General features: G+C 44.9%; 1 protein-coding gene and 1 pseudogene across 2 annotated transcripts in view; one reads left to right on the top strand and one right to left on the bottom strand.

Moving 5' to 3' along the window:
* Positions 1 to 8,244, top strand: part of LOC310989772 (uncharacterized protein) — a gene marked incomplete at its 3' end in the record, with an annotated part of 66,423 nt that extends 58,179 nt beyond the window's left edge. Inside the window, exons 9-14 of the mRNA XM_083976920.1 lie at positions 3,134 to 3,307; positions 4,840 to 5,013; positions 5,915 to 6,088; positions 7,101 to 7,274; positions 7,730 to 7,920; positions 8,120 to 8,244. Of these exons, the coding sequence (XP_083833046.1) occupies positions 3,134 to 3,307; positions 4,840 to 5,013; positions 5,915 to 6,088; positions 7,101 to 7,274; positions 7,730 to 7,920; positions 8,120 to 8,244 (1,012 nt within the window). The remainder of the gene's footprint in view (positions 1 to 3,133; positions 3,308 to 4,839; positions 5,014 to 5,914; positions 6,089 to 7,100; positions 7,275 to 7,729; positions 7,921 to 8,119) is intronic.
* A 906-nt stretch (positions 8,245 to 9,150) lies between these two features.
* On the bottom strand, positions 9,151 to 14,563 carry LOC310989469 (THO complex subunit 6 homolog; annotated as a pseudogene). Its single transcript, XR_014596496.1, has 5 exons — positions 14,519 to 14,563; positions 13,097 to 13,159; positions 12,846 to 12,958; positions 11,291 to 11,419; positions 9,151 to 9,291 (listed from the first exon to the last, which is right to left on the bottom strand). The product of XR_014596496.1 is annotated as a THO complex subunit 6 homolog (transcript).
* Positions 14,564 to 16,725: the final 2,162 nt, after the last annotated feature.

Genomic DNA, 16,725 nt, shown 5'->3' with positions numbered 1-16,725 from the left:
CATATCCAAACTACATCAGGCAGCAGTCATTTCTGGTCAGAGAGGATGTGGCTGCACTGAGCTGAATAGAGGTTAACTGCAGCTGTGTCCCAATTCAGGGTCTGCATCCTTCGGAGGGTGCATTTGAAGGCCGATTACGTCACAGCGCTGCGCGAAGGCTGTCCCAATTCGTCCAAATTCGAAGGGTCCTCCAAATGCAGCCTCCAAATGCGTCCTCCTTTCCCCTGCATTCGGAGGATGCATCGCTACTATCCTTCGCGGCCTCCCGTATCCCAAGATGCTTTGCTGCACCGTTGTTGTTATTAGCAACCTAGCCGTTAGCTATCGAACGTAGCAGCTCTGTGCTGTAACCACGGTAACCGGCTCTACGCCGGCTCGGAGGTGTGGCTGCCCGCTGCTGAGCTGAGCTCTGCTCTGCTCTGGCTGCACAGGTGAGGAGCGGAGGTGTGTGTGACAACTTTTAATAAGAAAGCTATGAAAACACATTACTTGTGCTCTTTATTCTCTATTCACTTAATAGCCTGAAGCCCCCCCCCCCCCCCCCCCCCCCGGCTGCTGTCCAATGGTTTGTTTATTAGTATATTATTGATAACTGCCCTTGTATTGATTCTACTTCTTTAAAAAAAAAAAAAAAAGGAGAAGGAGGAGGAGGAGTGGTAGAGCCGTTGCAAGCGCCACTTTTAAATGTTTAACGTCCGGCCGTTGTTTACGTTCGGCCGTTGTTTACGTTCGGCCGTTGTTTACGTTCGGCCGTTGTTTACGTTCGGATCAGGAAATGCTCTGAAGGCTAGACCGTCCCATTTACCGACCGTTAGGGATGTATACCGTGGACCGGTACTTTTTGGTACCGGTCCATAATTGCGTCGGAACCAGAGTACCGTTAAGATTCTGGACTAACGGTACTCTTATCGGTACTTTTTGAACGTCTCCCTAAGCGTCACGTAATAATGACACTGCCGCCACAGCAGCTTGTCACCCCCCAATTTAAACCGGGTCCGTCAGCGCAACAGAACCGCTACACGGCGGTCACCGCAGCTGATCCCTGCCGCTCTAATCAGCACTTGGACCAGGCGAGCCGCGGCGAGTCTCAGCGGCGTCTCTCCACGGCGCGCTATCAAATCCGACACACGGCCTGATGGTGCGCGTGGAGCGAGACGAGTCCGGCCCGGTCCGTTCGCCTGTGTCGGGTCGTCATGTGTTTGAAACCTCGCACCGAGACCCAGCAAAGTACTTTAATTCATGTCGGAGGCGGAGGGAGTGTCCAGTACAGTAGCAGCAGGTCAGTGAGGAGACAGAGGAGGCTCCAGCAGCTTCATGTCTGCTGCTGAGAGGAGCCGAGTGTCAGAGCGACCTGGTGTCACTCCGCTAAGAAAGGAGGAGAAAACTCCGACTGTGGAAACACTGAGCTGCTTGTGTCGTTTATTCTGCGGTAACACGTCTCATAAATTGACTGGTCTACGGCGTGAAGAACATGGACTGGCTGCTGTAGATGCAGCGTGTGTGTGTGTGTGTGTGTGTGTGTGTCAGCGCTGTACACACAGACACACACGCACACACGGGGCGCAGCGTCGTAGCAATGAAGTGAAAACAACCTGCAGATCACCTGAGCTGACGTGAGCTGTGAGTCAGAGCAATACAACTTTAAGAGTAAAAAAGCTAAATATTCATCAAGATCCATAGAAGGAGATCCTATTTTATCATGATGATAGATTACAGCTTCTGCAGGTGAACTGTTGACTTGCTCAGGGTTTAAAGGAGGTGTTCCTCTCTGCTGTCAATTTTTTATGCTGGTTGCTGCCCCCCTAATAAAAAACAAAACAAAAAAAAGGTTGAATCTTTTAACATCATTATTTTTTACACTAAATTACATGTTGTAGTATCGATAAGAGTATCGATAAGTATCGGTACCGATAAGGAGTATCGGTATGGGTATCGGTATCGATAAAATCCTAACGATATACATCCCTACCGACCGTTGATGCGGCCGACGGAGGAGCCTCCGAAGCCGTTGCCTCCGGAGACCGCGTAGGCTGGGTCCTCCGAAGGCTGCAGCCCCTGAATTGAGACACAGCTTCAGTGTTCGGTACCCAGCATGGCGGCGGCCAGGTGGAACGCACCGTGACGTCACCTACTGATAAGCATCTATTGAACATGAGCAACAGTGGAGTCGTCATGGCAACAGATAGCAGATGCAGCAGCAGCAGCAGCTCCACTGTGTGTCAACAGTCACAGCTGCTTCTTCACATCCTGCACATAGATCTGCTTCCATTCAGCTCCACACAGTTTCTACCTGACTGGACACTTGTTACCTTGGAGTCTAGAGGCTGCTGTGTGTGTGCTGCTAGTGTTGTGTGTTTGTGTGCGCTAACACACCTGTGCTTCACCTGCTGGTTCAGTTGTGGCTGGTTGTGAAGCCGAAGCAGCTGCAGCTCCAGTGTAACAGACTGACTGTGTCATGTTTGTGTGTCCATCATCAGCACAGACACACAAACTGTCAGAAGAGTGAAGGACGATCAAAGCAGCTTCTCTCTCTTTTTACTCATCAACCATCTCAGTCACTGTGCAGCCGCCAGCTCTCACACACTTTTAAGGTGGAATGTTTTCTTGTGTGCTGCTCAGTGACCCATGGAAATCAATCAGTCCACCTTAAATGTCACCATGACAACCTGGAGCGTGTCCTTAGTGTGGATTAGATCTGTGCAGGACACACACTTTAGTGGTCAGATCTTCTGACTAAAGATGTTTCTACATTTCACCTTGATTTTCTTTGACTTCATTTCATGTTTGGAGAAAATCAGTGTGTGTGAGCGTTGTTCAGGTGACACCTGCAGCTCTACACCTGAGCTCACCTGACCACATCTACCTGTGTCGGCACAGGAGCCTGGATTAAACATCCATCTGGGCTTTGATGAATGGATGTTGGAGGATTCAAGAGGAGGTGGATCTGAATCTGAATGGGTTTTTCCAGCCCAGCCCTGATGAGGATTATTGTTTCATGTCCAACACAAAGAGAGAAGATGAACTGAACCAGAGTGTGAAGAGCACATGTTGATCACATGATGACATGTTGTGTGTGTTTAGTACAAATTGTCTGATTTTACTCTCACACATTTTGTTTCTTCTCTAATCACAGACTTGTTAGTTGTCGACTCTCAGAGCTTCACTGTGAAGTCGTTGCCTCAGCTCTGAAGTCCAGCCCCTCCCACCTGAGACTCCTGGACCTGGGCTGGAACGACCTGGATGATTCATCAGTGGAGCTTCTGTGTGCTGGGCTGGAGAGTCCAAACTGTAGACTGGAGACTCTGAGGTGAGTTCACTGACTGGAGCTGTTGTAGTTGTTTGAAGCTTCAGCTTCTCATTGGTTCATACATGTCAGGATTTGTGTGTGAGGATTTTTCTCAAGAAGCTGAAGAGAGAAAACAGCTGAGATGAGTCCAGAGAGAAGAAGGTGAGAGCAGTCGTAGTGTTTGTGATTCAGAGCAGCAGAGAACGAGCTCAGCTTCTACAACTGTTGTTTTCAACTCAGACACTTGTTGTTGAAGCAACGTGCAGCACTGATCTGAGAGCAGATGTTGAGTTGTGGTCAGAAACACAGCAGCTGGTGGATGTTGTGGAGCTGACAGAACCATGGGAGGAAGCATGAGAGGAAGCAGCTGAGATCCACAGAGCTGGCAGCAGAGGCAGAGGAGGCTGGAAAGCTGCGCTCCAGTGGAGGCTGGCTGTAGGGAGCTGTTGGCAGCTAAAGTCTGCTCCCTGGTAGCTCAACTGGCTGGGAGAGGCTGGAGTGTGAAGCAGGAAGTGAAGAGCACGGCACACACTGCAGCCACTTCCTGTCAATGACTGTGAATGCTGAGAATCAAGGTGAGACAGGTGAGAGCAGAGCTGCTAGTGTTGGTCTTGTTGCTGCTGACATGAAGCAGCTGCAGAGGCTCAGCTGGTTTGTTTGGAGGCTCACCAAGATGGGCTGAAGGTTGTTGCTTCATGTGGCGGCTCAGGCTCAGAGTGTTGACTCAGTGCTTGGCTGAGGGCAGGAGTCAGAAGCAGCTCAAAGTGACAGCTGAGCTTCTTGAACGTGGGCTTGTGTGAGCTGTTGAACACAGTCAGTGTGTTAGCAGAGCAGAGCAGCAGCACCAGTGTTGTTTTCGTTAACGATGACGATGACGAAATTATTTCGTTGACGCCCCTTTTTTTCATGACGATAACGAGACGGTGACGAGATAAACATGGCTCTCTGATGACGAAAACATGACGAGACGAGATTTGACCACTAAATTTCATATTGTGGATTGTCATTACTCTAAGCTTCACACGATTTAGCAACGGCTCCATCAAAAATAGAACGACGCTGCTGAGACGAGCCGCAGTGCGCCCGCCGCCCGGTGCTTCTGATCAGAGTGGAGTGCAGTTGCAGGCAGTGATCAGCTGCTCCGGTGACCGCGGTAGATGTTGTTTTCTTATTTTTAATTCCAAACGCTTGCTTTGGCAATATATACAATGTATGTCATGCCAATAAAGCCATTTGAATTGAATTGAATTGAGTCTCTGAGAAATGTGGCTGCTCAACATGAGTTTGTCTGGATGGAGCCACAGGTGGAGCTGACAGGTGAAGAGGCGGAGTCACTGCATCTGTGTTGAAGCAGCAGCAGCTTCTCATGAATATTAATGAGCTGTTTTCTCTCTGTCACTGTTTAACCTGCTTCCTGTTGCTTCAGCTGTTGGACTTTGATTTTCTAAACTTGTTCATTCTGAAGCTTCTTCAGCTCTGAACAGATGATGAGACACTGAACGCTGTCAACAAGGAGCTTTGTCCTCAACTCACTGCTTTTATTCTTTATTCAGATTGCAGCGCTGCTGGTTGTCAGAGATCAGCTGTTCTTCTCTGGGCTCAGCTCTGAAGTCCAACCCCTCCCACCTGAGAGAACTGGACCTGAGCTACAACATCCTGCAGGATTCAGACCTGAAGGATCTGAGTGGTTTTCTGGAGAGTCCAGACTGTAGACTGGAGACTCTGAGGTCAGTTCACTGACTGTTGTATCTGATCCACCTACAGTGGATTAAAGTGAACTTATAAAAATATACTTTCTTCTGAAAACATTAAATAGAAATAGATTATTTTCTGTGTTTCTATATTTAGATTTTAATGCATCTTGAGCAGGACATGTCCTCAAAACAAAAAACTCTTCTTCTAAATAATCTGTGACAATTGATGTAAAATGAGTCCAGAAACACAGAGTTGTATTAATTCCTCATTTGAGTCCAGATTTATTTTCCTCTTTATTCAGATTTTTATCAAAAATCACCACACCACTTGACACTGGGTTTCATCACGTCATTGACCCCTGTGCTGTTTAACCCTGATAGGAGTTGATCAATAAAGTTATTGATGATAATAATAATAACAGAGAAGAAGAAAAACACAAAGTTAGTGACATGAAATGGTACAAATATAAATCTGTCTAAAAGAATCAGAATCTCTAAACCAGAGAGTGGTAGTCAGTGTTTAGTCCAACAGGACTGATTATTGATAAAGACACATCTGGATATTGATCAGGACACATCTGACCAGTTATCAATGAATGCATCTTCTTTTATTCTTTATTCAGATTGAAGCTCTGCAGTTTGTCAGATATCAGCTGTTCTTCTCTTCTCAGTGGTCATGAATAATGTCTGTTCACTTCAGTTCAACCTTCACACACACTCGTATTTCTCTCAGTCAGACGACTCATGTTTTCTAGAAACTCTGGAGAAAATGTCCAGTATCAGCTCATCAACTCACTTCATCTCTATCACAACAATGTGCACAAGATCCTCACAACTCATGTTTGGACAAAGACACTGAAATTCACCTGTTGAAGAAAAAACTCTTCTTTCTGACCATCAATGAATTTATCTTCTTCTTTTATTCTTTATTCAGATTGGAGCGCTGCAGTTTGTCAGAGATCAGCTGTTCTTCTCTGGTCTCAGCTCTGAAGTCCAACCCCTCCCACCTGAGAGAACTGAACCTGAGCAGAAACGACCTGAAGTATTCAGACCTGAAGGATCTGGATGATCTTGTGAAGAGTCCAGACTGTAGACTGGAGACTGTGAGGTCAGTAGGGGGGCGGAGTCAGTCTGTGCTGCTTTCAGCACTATTGTACTAAAGTCAGTGAGACAATAACAGAGACAACAGTCAGCCAATCAGAGCAGAGAGAGACAACAGTCAGCCAACCAGAGCAAAGAGAGAGACAACAGTCAGCCAATCAGAGCAAAGAGAGAGACAACAGTCAGCCAATCAGAGCAGAGAGAGACAACAGTCAGCCAATCAGAGCAGAGAGAGAGACAACAGTCAGCCAATCAGAGCAGAGAGACAACAGTCAGCCAATCAGAGCAGAGAGACAACAGTCAGCCAATCAGAGCAGAGAGAGAGACGACAGTCAGCCAATCAGAGCAGAGAGAGAGATGATCACTGATCCATCACCTCTGTCCTCTGCTTCTCTTCTCCTTCCAGACTGTAGACTGGAGACTCTGAGGTCAGTTCACTGACTGTTGTATCTGATCCACCTACAGTGGATTAAAGTGAATTTATAAAAATATACTTTCTTCTGAAAACATTAAATTGAAATAGATTATTTTCTGTGTTTCTATATTTAGATTTTGATGCATCTTGAGCAGGACATGTCCTAAAAACAAAAAACTCTTCTCCTAAATAATCTGTGACAAATGATGTAAAATGAGTCCAGAAACACAGAGTTGTATTAATTCCTCATTTGAGTCCAGATTTATTTTCCTCTTTATTCAGATTTTTATCAAAAATCAAAGTTACACCACTTGACACTGGGTTCAATCACGTCATTGACCCCTGTGCTGTTAGTTTATTGATTTAACCCTGATACGAGTTGATCAATAAAGTTATTGATAATAATAATAACAGAGAAGAAGAAAAATACAAAGTTAGTGACATGAAATGGTACAAATATAAATCTGTCTAAAAGAATCAGAATCTGTAAATCAGAGAGTTGTAGTCAGTGTTTAGTCCAACAGGACTGATTATTGGTAAAGACATCAGGACACATCTGACCAGTTATCAATGAATTTATCTTCTTCTTTTATTCTTTATTCAGATTGAGGGGCTGCAGTTTGTCAGAGATCAGCTGTTCTTCTCTGGTCTCAGCTCTGAAGTCCAACCCCTCCCACCTGAGAGAACTGGACCTGGGTGGAAACAACCTGCAGGATTCAGGAGTGAAGGTTCTGAGTGGTTTTCTGGAGAGTCCAGACTGTAGACTGGAGACTCTGGGGTCAGTTCACTGACTGTTACTGTTGTAGATCTCAGATCTTTGATCCACAACTGAACCTGATTGATCTTCACTCAGAACTTGAATCACTGACTTTGATTGAATTGATGAATGACATTTGAAATAGTGGTTGTTGAATATTTGCAGTTGTTGTTGTGTGAGAATGATTCTTCAGTTTCAGCTCATTTCACTCAGTGGTCATGAATAATGTCTGTTCACTTCAGTTCAACCTTCACACACACTCGTATTTCTCTCAGTCAGACGACTCATGTTTTCTAGAAACTCTGGAGAAAATGTCCAGTATCAGCTCATCAACTCACTTCATCTCTATCACAACAATGTGCACAAGATCCTCACAACTCATGTTTGGACAAAGACACTGAAATTCACCTGTTGAAGAAAAAACTCTTCTTTCTGATCATCAATGAATTTATCTTCTTCTTTTATTCTTTATTCAGATTGAGGGACTGCAGTTTGTCAGAGATCAACTGTTCTTCTCTGGTCTCAGCTCTGAAGTCCAACCCCTCCCACCTGAGAGAACTGGAGCTGAGAGGAAACAACCTGAAGTCTTCAGACCTGAAGGATCTGGATGATCTAGTGAAGAGTCCAGACTGTAGACTGGAGACTGTGAGGTCAGTAGGGGGGCGGAGTCAGTCTGTGCTGCTTTCAGCACTATTGGACTAAAGTCAGTGTGAGACAATAACAGGGACAAGCCTGTCAGCCAATCAGAGCAGAGAGAGAGACAACAGTCAGCCAATCAGAGCAGAGAGAGAGACAACAGTCAGCCAATCAGAGCAGAGAGAGACGATCACTGATCCATCACCTCTGTCCTCTGCTTCTCTTCTCAGATGGATGCCTTCCCTCCCTCACTGACCTGAGAGCAGCTCCACTGTCTCTCACAGAGTCCAGTCCACCATCCTCCCTGTGTGATCTGGACCTGACAGAGATCATCACTGTCTCTGGACTCATCTGATCCTCTACACACTCTCTGCTCCCCCTCCTCTTCCTCCTTCCTCCTCTTCTTCGTCGTCGTCCTCCTCCTCCTCCTCCTCCTCCTGTTTCCTTCTTCATCCATTCTGATCAGTCAGCTCCATCTTGTGGTGTGGTGAAGAACTGCAGCTCATTTCCGTTTCCACATTATTGAGTTTCTAAACATGATGGAGGTTCAGATCATGTTGCTATGACAACAGTTAACACATTAATGTAGGCTACGCAGCATGTTTGTAAACACTGTTTATTTTGTATAATGATCAATGATGTATATTTTATATGTAGTTTTTTCTGGCTCTAATGTGACTCTGGCCTCTCAGGGAGCAGAGGAGAGAGAGGTGGCAACAGCACGAGCAAAACCCTGTTTACTGAACATGAAGCAACAAAAACACATTTATCTAAACAATTAAAGGAACCAAGAGATTTGTAATTTGTTTTCAAGTCACACATTTTGCGAGAGGCGACAGTTTTTTTTTTTGCTTCAGTGAGTTTTTTTCTCTGTTAAATAAAGTTTTATTCTTTCTCAAGCTCTTGTTTCTGTTTGACGTTGAAGAGGTTTTGTTTGGATCGATTTGATACAAAAGTAATTCCATAGTTTTACAGCTGGAATTTACAAACCAGTTCAATCTGTGGTGATGGATCAATGAACCATGGATCAATGATTTACCAACTTTAGCTTTAGGATTACATCACAGAAACCAAAGTGAGACAGAGACACAGAGACATTTGTGGTTAAAATAAAAAGATGTCACTGCAGCTGAGGTCTGGACTGGTCTGGAGAAAACAATCCAGATCCTGAGACCTCAGAACAATACAGGTGTGTGTGCAGGTACAAGAACCTTCTAACAGAAAAATCTATTTAAATAAATTTGGACCAACAAGTTACAAAATGACAAAAATATTTTATTATCATAAATGACAAAGTGTGTGTGTGTGTGTGTGTGTGTGTTCAGAAGCTGAGTGAAAACGCTCTGTACGACAGGTTAGTGAAGACGTCGATGTGGTCGCTGCTGCCTCCGACCGTCAGCACCTGCACACGCACACACACACACACACACACACACACACACACACACACACGCACACACACACACACACACACACACACACACACACACACACACACATGTTAAGCTCAGAGTCCAAAACAGCATGAAACAGACTGATCAATAATAATATTTAGAGCTGCAACAATTAATCAATTAATCGAACAATAATCGATTATTAAATTACTCGTCAACTATCTTGAGAAAAAAAGTCAAAATTCTCTGATTGCAGCTTCTTCAATGTGAATATTTCTGGTTCCTTTGTTCCTTCAAGACAATAAACTGAGTTTCTCTTCAGTTTGTGGACAAAACAAGACATTTTCTTGTATATATGTATATTTTTCAACATTTTATAACATTTTATTGACCAAACAACTAATCAATTAATCGTTTAAATAATGGACAGATTAATCGATAATAAAAGTAACCGTTAGTTGCAGCCCTGATAATATTATTAATAATAACAATAATATTATTAAAGCCGCAAGCGGCGATGGCGGCCCTCGCTGCCCATGCCACCGCGGGGCCTGAGGCACGCTGTGGCGCGGAGCAGAAATGGAGAAAAAACCCGGAAGGAGGCCAAAAATGCAATGTTTCGTTCATCCACCAGGGGGCAGTCACCGCATGTGGTCTGGTGCGTTCAGGGGCCGCCCCTCATCACTTGTGTGAAGTTTGGAGTGAATCGGACAAAGCATGAGGGAGTTATGAGCAGTTAAAGGTTCGTCCACCAGGGGGCAGTAATGGGATGCGTGCAGGTGTGTTCAGGGTCAGTCCCTCATCACACATGTGAAGTTTCGTGGAAATCGGACAAAGCATGAGGGAGTTATGAGCAGTTAAAGGTTCGTCCACTAGGGGGCAGTAATGGGTTGCGTGCAGGTGTGTTCAGGGTCAGCCCCTCATCACACATGTGAAGTTTCGTGGAAATCGGACAATGTTGATGCAAAAAATGGCACTTCCGGTTTCCACTAGGGGGCCACATGAGCGACACCCCTATCAGATGGAAGAGGTCTCCACCCTGGACCTGTCTATCAATTTTCATGATGATACGAGTTCATTAAAGCCATCAAAAAGCCAAACGTATTTTCATGGCGAGGAATTGATGGTAGCCACGCCCCCACAGGGACGCCATTACTCGTAGCTTCACAGTCTTCATAATGTAGCTTCACCAACTGGTTCTGCATGTTTTAGAAGTGGAATGAAGTTGATGGGGTCAACTATGTATTTTTAATGAATTTTAGTTCACTTCCTGTTACCACCGGGGGGCGCTATGAGCGACGAACGCAAATAATATGTCGGATCGTTCAGGGTCTCGCCATAGATTTTTGCACCAAGTTTGAAGCGTCTACGATGAAGTATGTGGGCATGAGAGCCAATCGTATTTACATGGCGAGCACCGAAACAGTCGCCAAACTTCGGGGCACGCCAGAGGCCAACCCCTTTGAGCTACAGACCTGCGGAGCACAAGATAAGCTCAGCTAGGTCTGACGATGTTGTCTATCAAATTTGGAGCGTGTCGAGCGAATCGTTTTGGACGAGTTAATTTGGCGCCAAAAACGACCAATTCAAAATGGCCGACTTCCTGTTGACATTTCACCATGACATTAAGAGGCTTTTTTGTATATCTGGGTATGGTACATATGTGTACCGAATTTCGTCCGTCTACGCCAAAGTGACCCGAATTCCCTATGGGCTTTTTTGAACTTTGTAGGGGGCGCTATTTCGCCATTTCGCGTCGGACATGCGCGAGCAGCACAAAATATCGAATTTCGGAAGAAGCCGGACGTCCGGCAAAAAGTTCACGCATTTTCGAGTTGGGGAAAGGGGCCAAATTGGGGTTTGAAGGCGGAGAAGAATAATAATAAACAGCGCGATTTCAATAGTCCCTCCGGCGAGTGCTACTCGCCGCTCGGGCCTAATTAGTAATATTAATAATGATGGTGTTTGTGACCAGGACCAGAGGCCGTGCTGCGTTCAGGGACTCACCCGGTGCTCGGTGCTGTTGGTGTTGAGCTGCAGCGTGTTGAGGCTCTGAGAGGAGCAGGGGATCTGAGCCTTGACCTCGCCCCCCAGCAGGCAGTGGGACACGGTCGGCCCCTCCCCCACCGCCAGGATCTGAAACAGACACGTCACATCAAGGGGGTGGATCGGACTACAGCAGGCGTAGCTCACAGTCGGCCATATTGGAACGGGCAACTGTCTCTGACTCTGGCTGCAGTTCCAGTGCAGTAGATGGTGATCCAGTCATCTGCACTAAAACAACGATTCATAACTCTGTGAAAAATAAACCAGTATGTAGCTATTACTTTAACTATTTGCATAATGTCACTAGAATGTTACTTTTACAAAAAAAAATACATTATTAAAATGATCTGTGATTTTTTTTTTTTTAGGTATATTTTTTGGCTTTTTTTTATGCCTTTATTTGATAGCCATAGTAGAGATAGACAGGAAAGGGGGAAGCAGAGAGAGGGGGAATGACATGCAGGAAAGGTCTGCCCGACGCGGGATTTGAACCGGGGACGCCAGCGCTGAGGACTGTAGCCTCTACATGGGGCAGCCGCCTTAACCACTGCGCCACGCACCGCCCCAAATGATCTGTGATTTTGAGTATGCTGCATCATAACTGCATAGACGTTCATAAAGAATCAAACCGTTTTGAAATCGGACAAAAACTGAGCAAGTTGTGGTCGTTATATCAGAACATGCAGCAGAGGCTTAATGCTCTGAGGGAGAGAGTTGCCCTCACCAAGATGGCCGCCGTACTGGCTACGCTTTGTCATTGGGAAACAGCTGCGGGTGAGTCATCTAGGCCCAGTTCCAATCTGCCCCCTGAAGACTTGAGCCCTGAACCCTCACTGACTGAAGTGACGTCACCTCTAAGTGACAGAGTGTGAGAGTGTGTGAGGGTCCAGATGCTGTAAACATGAATGGAACAGCACTTACCCACTCTCACCACACGTTACCTTGACAACAACATGTTGTTGACTCCGCCCTTGGACCGATAAATTTACTGTACTTTCAACACGCACAAGGTGTGTGAGGAGGACGAACTCAAAACAAAATGTTCCTGGATCAGATCTGATCAAATCATCATCAATAATCACAAACTGCTCGTTAATACTGACAGTTAACTTACTCTTTTCTTTTTCTTTCTTTCTGTTTTTGGTTGTTGCTCCTGTCCATTAACAATAAAGAGACGGCGGAGCTCTCTCTGACTACGTGTGTTAATTTACTTTTCTTTTCTTTATTTTAACACTTGCGTTCCGACGGCATCCCATGTGTTTGACTTCACAACGCTATGAACTGTGGGTAATTCCCCTACCCAAAGTCAGCATCGGTGCTGACTGACGGTAAGGGGGGGGGGGGGGCAGTAAGGGCTCATTCACTGACTCACTGACTTGATGATGATGGAATTGGGCCTTAGTCTTCTTATATACAGTATATCTATGGGTCACATGACGTCAGGTGAGGTGAGGTCAGAGGTCAGGGGTCAGGTGATGTGTGTCCCTGAAGGCAGCACGGTGTGTGTTGTCCTCACCATGTCCTGGTAGAAGGCGGCCTGTCTCTGGCAGCCGCTCAGGGGGAAGGTGGAGGTGGGGGAGAGGGAGCGCAGGTGCCACAGAGACAGGGACGGCCCCCCCCCCCACACAGCTGCAACACACACACACACACACACACACACACACACACACACACACACACACACACACACACACACACTGAGGTCAGACACAGGAGCTGTGATCTCCCAGCAGCACCTGAACGCACCTCCACCTGTGTTTTTCTTACCATCCAGTCAGAGTCTGTGGTCAAACAGCTGATCCATTTACCGTACTGAGGCCGCGCACACATCTGTACACACACACACACACACACACACACACACACACACACACACACACACACACACACACACACACACACACACACACACACACACACACACACACACACACACACACACACACAGGTGAATATAGATGTGAACAGGTGAGTAAAGGTGAGTACAGGTGAGTAAAGGTAAAAACAGGTGAGTACAGGTGAGTAAAGGTAAAAACAGGTGAGTAAAGGTAAAAACAGGTGAGTAAAGGTAAAAACAGATGAGTAAAGGTGAGAACAGGTGAGTAAAGGTAAAAACAGGTGAGTAAAGGTGAGAACAGGTGAGTAAAGGTAAAAACAGGTGAGTACAGGTGAGTAAAGGTAAAAACAGGTGAGTACAGGTGAGAACAGGTGAGTTAAGGTAAAAACAGGTGAGTAAAGGTGAGAACAGGTGAGTAAAGGTAAAAACAGGTGAGTAAAGGTGAGAACAGGTGAGTAAAGGTAAAAACAGGTGAGTACAGGTGAGTAAAGGTAAAAACAGGTGAGTAAAGGTAAAAACAGGTGAGTACAGGTGAGTAAAGGTAAAAACAGGTGAGTAAAGGTGAGAACAGGTGAGTAAAGGTGAGTAAAGGTAAAAACAGGTGAGTACAGGTGAATACAGGTGTGTAAAGGTAAAAACAGGTGAGAACAGGTGAGTAAAGGTAAAAACAGGTGAGTAAAGGTGAGAACAGGTGAGTACAGATGAGTTAAGGTAAAATCAGGTGAGTAAAGGTAAAAACAGGTGAGTAAAGGTGAGCAAAGGTGAGTAAAGGTAAAAACAGGTGAGTAAAGGTAAAAACAGATGAGTAAAGGTAAAAACAGATGAGTAAAGGTGAGAACAGGTGAGTACAGGTGAGTAAAGGTGAGAACAGGTGAGTAAAGGTGAGAACAGGTGAATAAAGGTAAAAACAGATGAGTAAAGGTAAAAACAGGTGAGTAAAGGTAAAAACAGATGAGTAAAGGTGAGAACAGGTGAGTAAAGGTAAAAACAGGTGAGTAAAGGTGAGAACAGGTGAGTAAAGGTAAAAACAGGTGAGTAAAGGTGAGAACAGGTGAGTAAAGGTAAAAACAGGTGAGTAAAGGTGAGAACAGGTGAGTAAAGGTAAAAACAGGTGAGTAAAGGTGAGAACAGGTGAGTACAGATGAGTAAAGGTAAAAACAGGTGAGTAAAGGTAAAAACAGGTGAGTAAAGGTAAAACAGGTGAGTACAGATGAGTAAAGGTAAAAAAAAACAGGTGAGTACAGGTGAGCAAAGTTGAGTAAAGGTAAAAACAGCTAAAAAGAGGTGAGTACAGGTGAGTTAAGGTAAAAACAGGTGAGTACAGTGGTGACATCACAGAGCAGGTGTCTCACCTCGTACTTGTAGACCTCGATGCAGTGGACAGTCTGTCCCGTCCTGCTTTCTGAGGGACACAGACATCAGCCGGTTAGAAGCTCACCTGTCCTGACTCACCTGTCCTGTCTCACCTGTCCTCCTCCCTCCCCCATCACTAGGGATGGGAATTGATAAGATTTTTACGATTCCAATTCCATTTTCGATTCTGCTTAACGATTCGGTTCTTTATCGATTCTCATTGGGAAAGAAAAGGACAACAAACTTTGTTCACGTTTGTACCAGGGCTGCAACCAAATAGTCGACCAAGCATTACCGACCAAAAAGTCATTAGTCGACCTAAATTTCAACATTTGGAGGCGTGGCTTGTCAAAATTAAGTCAAAATCAATATGACTGAACCATGTGAAAGGCTGAAGGGCTTTTAATTTGAAGGGCCACATACAGGAAGTCGTGACACTCACTCGCTGTCAGTTTTTTTTTCTCTACACGGCAGGTCCCTGCGGCTGCGATATCGCTGTTTTGAGCAACTTGCCAACTTTTCCGATGTTGTTACAGACGTGTGTGGTTTGGAGACTCAGATGTGAAAGCATGAGGCGATCGCTGCTGTTTCCAACCAGCAGCGGGTGTTACCATGACGACCCCCGTCCCACCACCAGCCTCAGCTCAGTCACTCACCTCATCCACCGTGTTTATGGTGATAAACAGGCTGTTACACCACCTGTAATTAAACCCCAGCGCCGTGTTGGACTCACCAGCATTAATTCACTACGAAGGAGTATTAGGGCCAGCCAAAAAAAAAAAAACAGCCACAAAAAAAAAAAAAATCCAGCGCAAGGGAAAAAAGTAAGCAAAAAAAAAAAAATTCGGCACAAGAAAAAAAAAAAAAAGCCAGGCAAAAAAAAAAAAACTAGAGGCTTGACCACGTACCACAACAAAGCGACTGTCGGCTCCATGACAGCAGCAGAGTGACAGACAGGCTGCCAAACTCTGCAGCGCCATAAAAGTGAACAATAAAGCCGATTAACTTTGACTCAATGCCGGAGTATGACGATGAAAACACGAATCACTTCCGTGTCCAACCCCTGCTGCTAACGTACAGCAATCAGCATGTTCTTCATTGCTGTCCCCCATATCTATGGCTGCCCCCCCCCCCCCCCCCCCAAAACAAACACACACACACAATCATTTATAAGTTACACAGAGACGTTATATGAGCTAACGTGACTAAACGTGACTGGAGACACCTCCGTGACTAGACCACCGCGATCCAGGTCTCTGCCTCCTCCTGTAATATTTACAAATACAAATACTATACAAGGATACTGCCGGATTTTTTTTTTTTTTTGGCTGTTTTGTTTTTTTTGGGCTGTCCCTAATACTCCTTCGTAGACTCTGGCCTCTCAGGGAGCAGAGGAGAGAGAGGTGACAGCAGCAAGAGCAAAACCCTGTTTACTGAACATGAAGCAACAAAAACACGTTTATCTAAAAAAAAATTAAAGCAACCAAGAGATTTGTCAATTGTTTTCAAGTCACACATTTTGCTTTTGAGATGACAGGCTATTTGCTTCAGTGAGTTTTTTTCTCTCTTAAATAAAGTTTTATTCTTTCTCAAGCTCTTGTTTCTGTTTGACGTTGAAGAGGTTTTGTTTGGATCGATTTGATACAAAAGTAATTCCATAGTTTTACAGCTGGAATTTACAAACCAGTTCAATCTGTGGTGATGGATCAATGAACCATGGATCAATGATTTACCAACTTTATCTTGAGGATTACATCACAGAAACCAAAGTGAGACAGAGACACAGAGACATTTGTGGTTAAAATAAAAAGATGTCGCTGCAGCTGAGGTCTGGAGAAAAAATATCCAGATTCTGAGACCTTGGAACAACACAGGTGTGTGTGCAGGTACAAGAAACTTCATAAAATCTATTTAAATAACTTTGGACCAACAAGTTACAAAATGACAAAAATATTTTATTATCATAAATGACAAAGTGTGTGTGTGTGTGTGTTCAGAAGCTGAGTGAAAACGCTCTGTACGACAGGTTAGTGAAGACGTCGATGTGGTTGCTGCTGCCTCCGACCGTCAGCACCTGCACGCACGCACACACACACACACACACGTTAAGCTCAGAGTCCAAAACAGCATGAAACAGACTGATCAATAATAATATTTAGAGCTGCAACAATTAATCAATTAATCGAACAATAATCGATTATTAAAA

The sequence above is a fragment of the Trachurus trachurus genome, assembly GCF_905171665.1.
Source record: "Trachurus trachurus genome assembly, chromosome: 8".
Lineage (NCBI taxonomy): Eukaryota > Metazoa > Chordata > Actinopteri > Carangiformes > Carangidae > Trachurus > Trachurus trachurus.
Note: the sequence above shows the minus strand (reverse complement) of the source record. Positions and strands in the feature narration are given on the sequence as shown.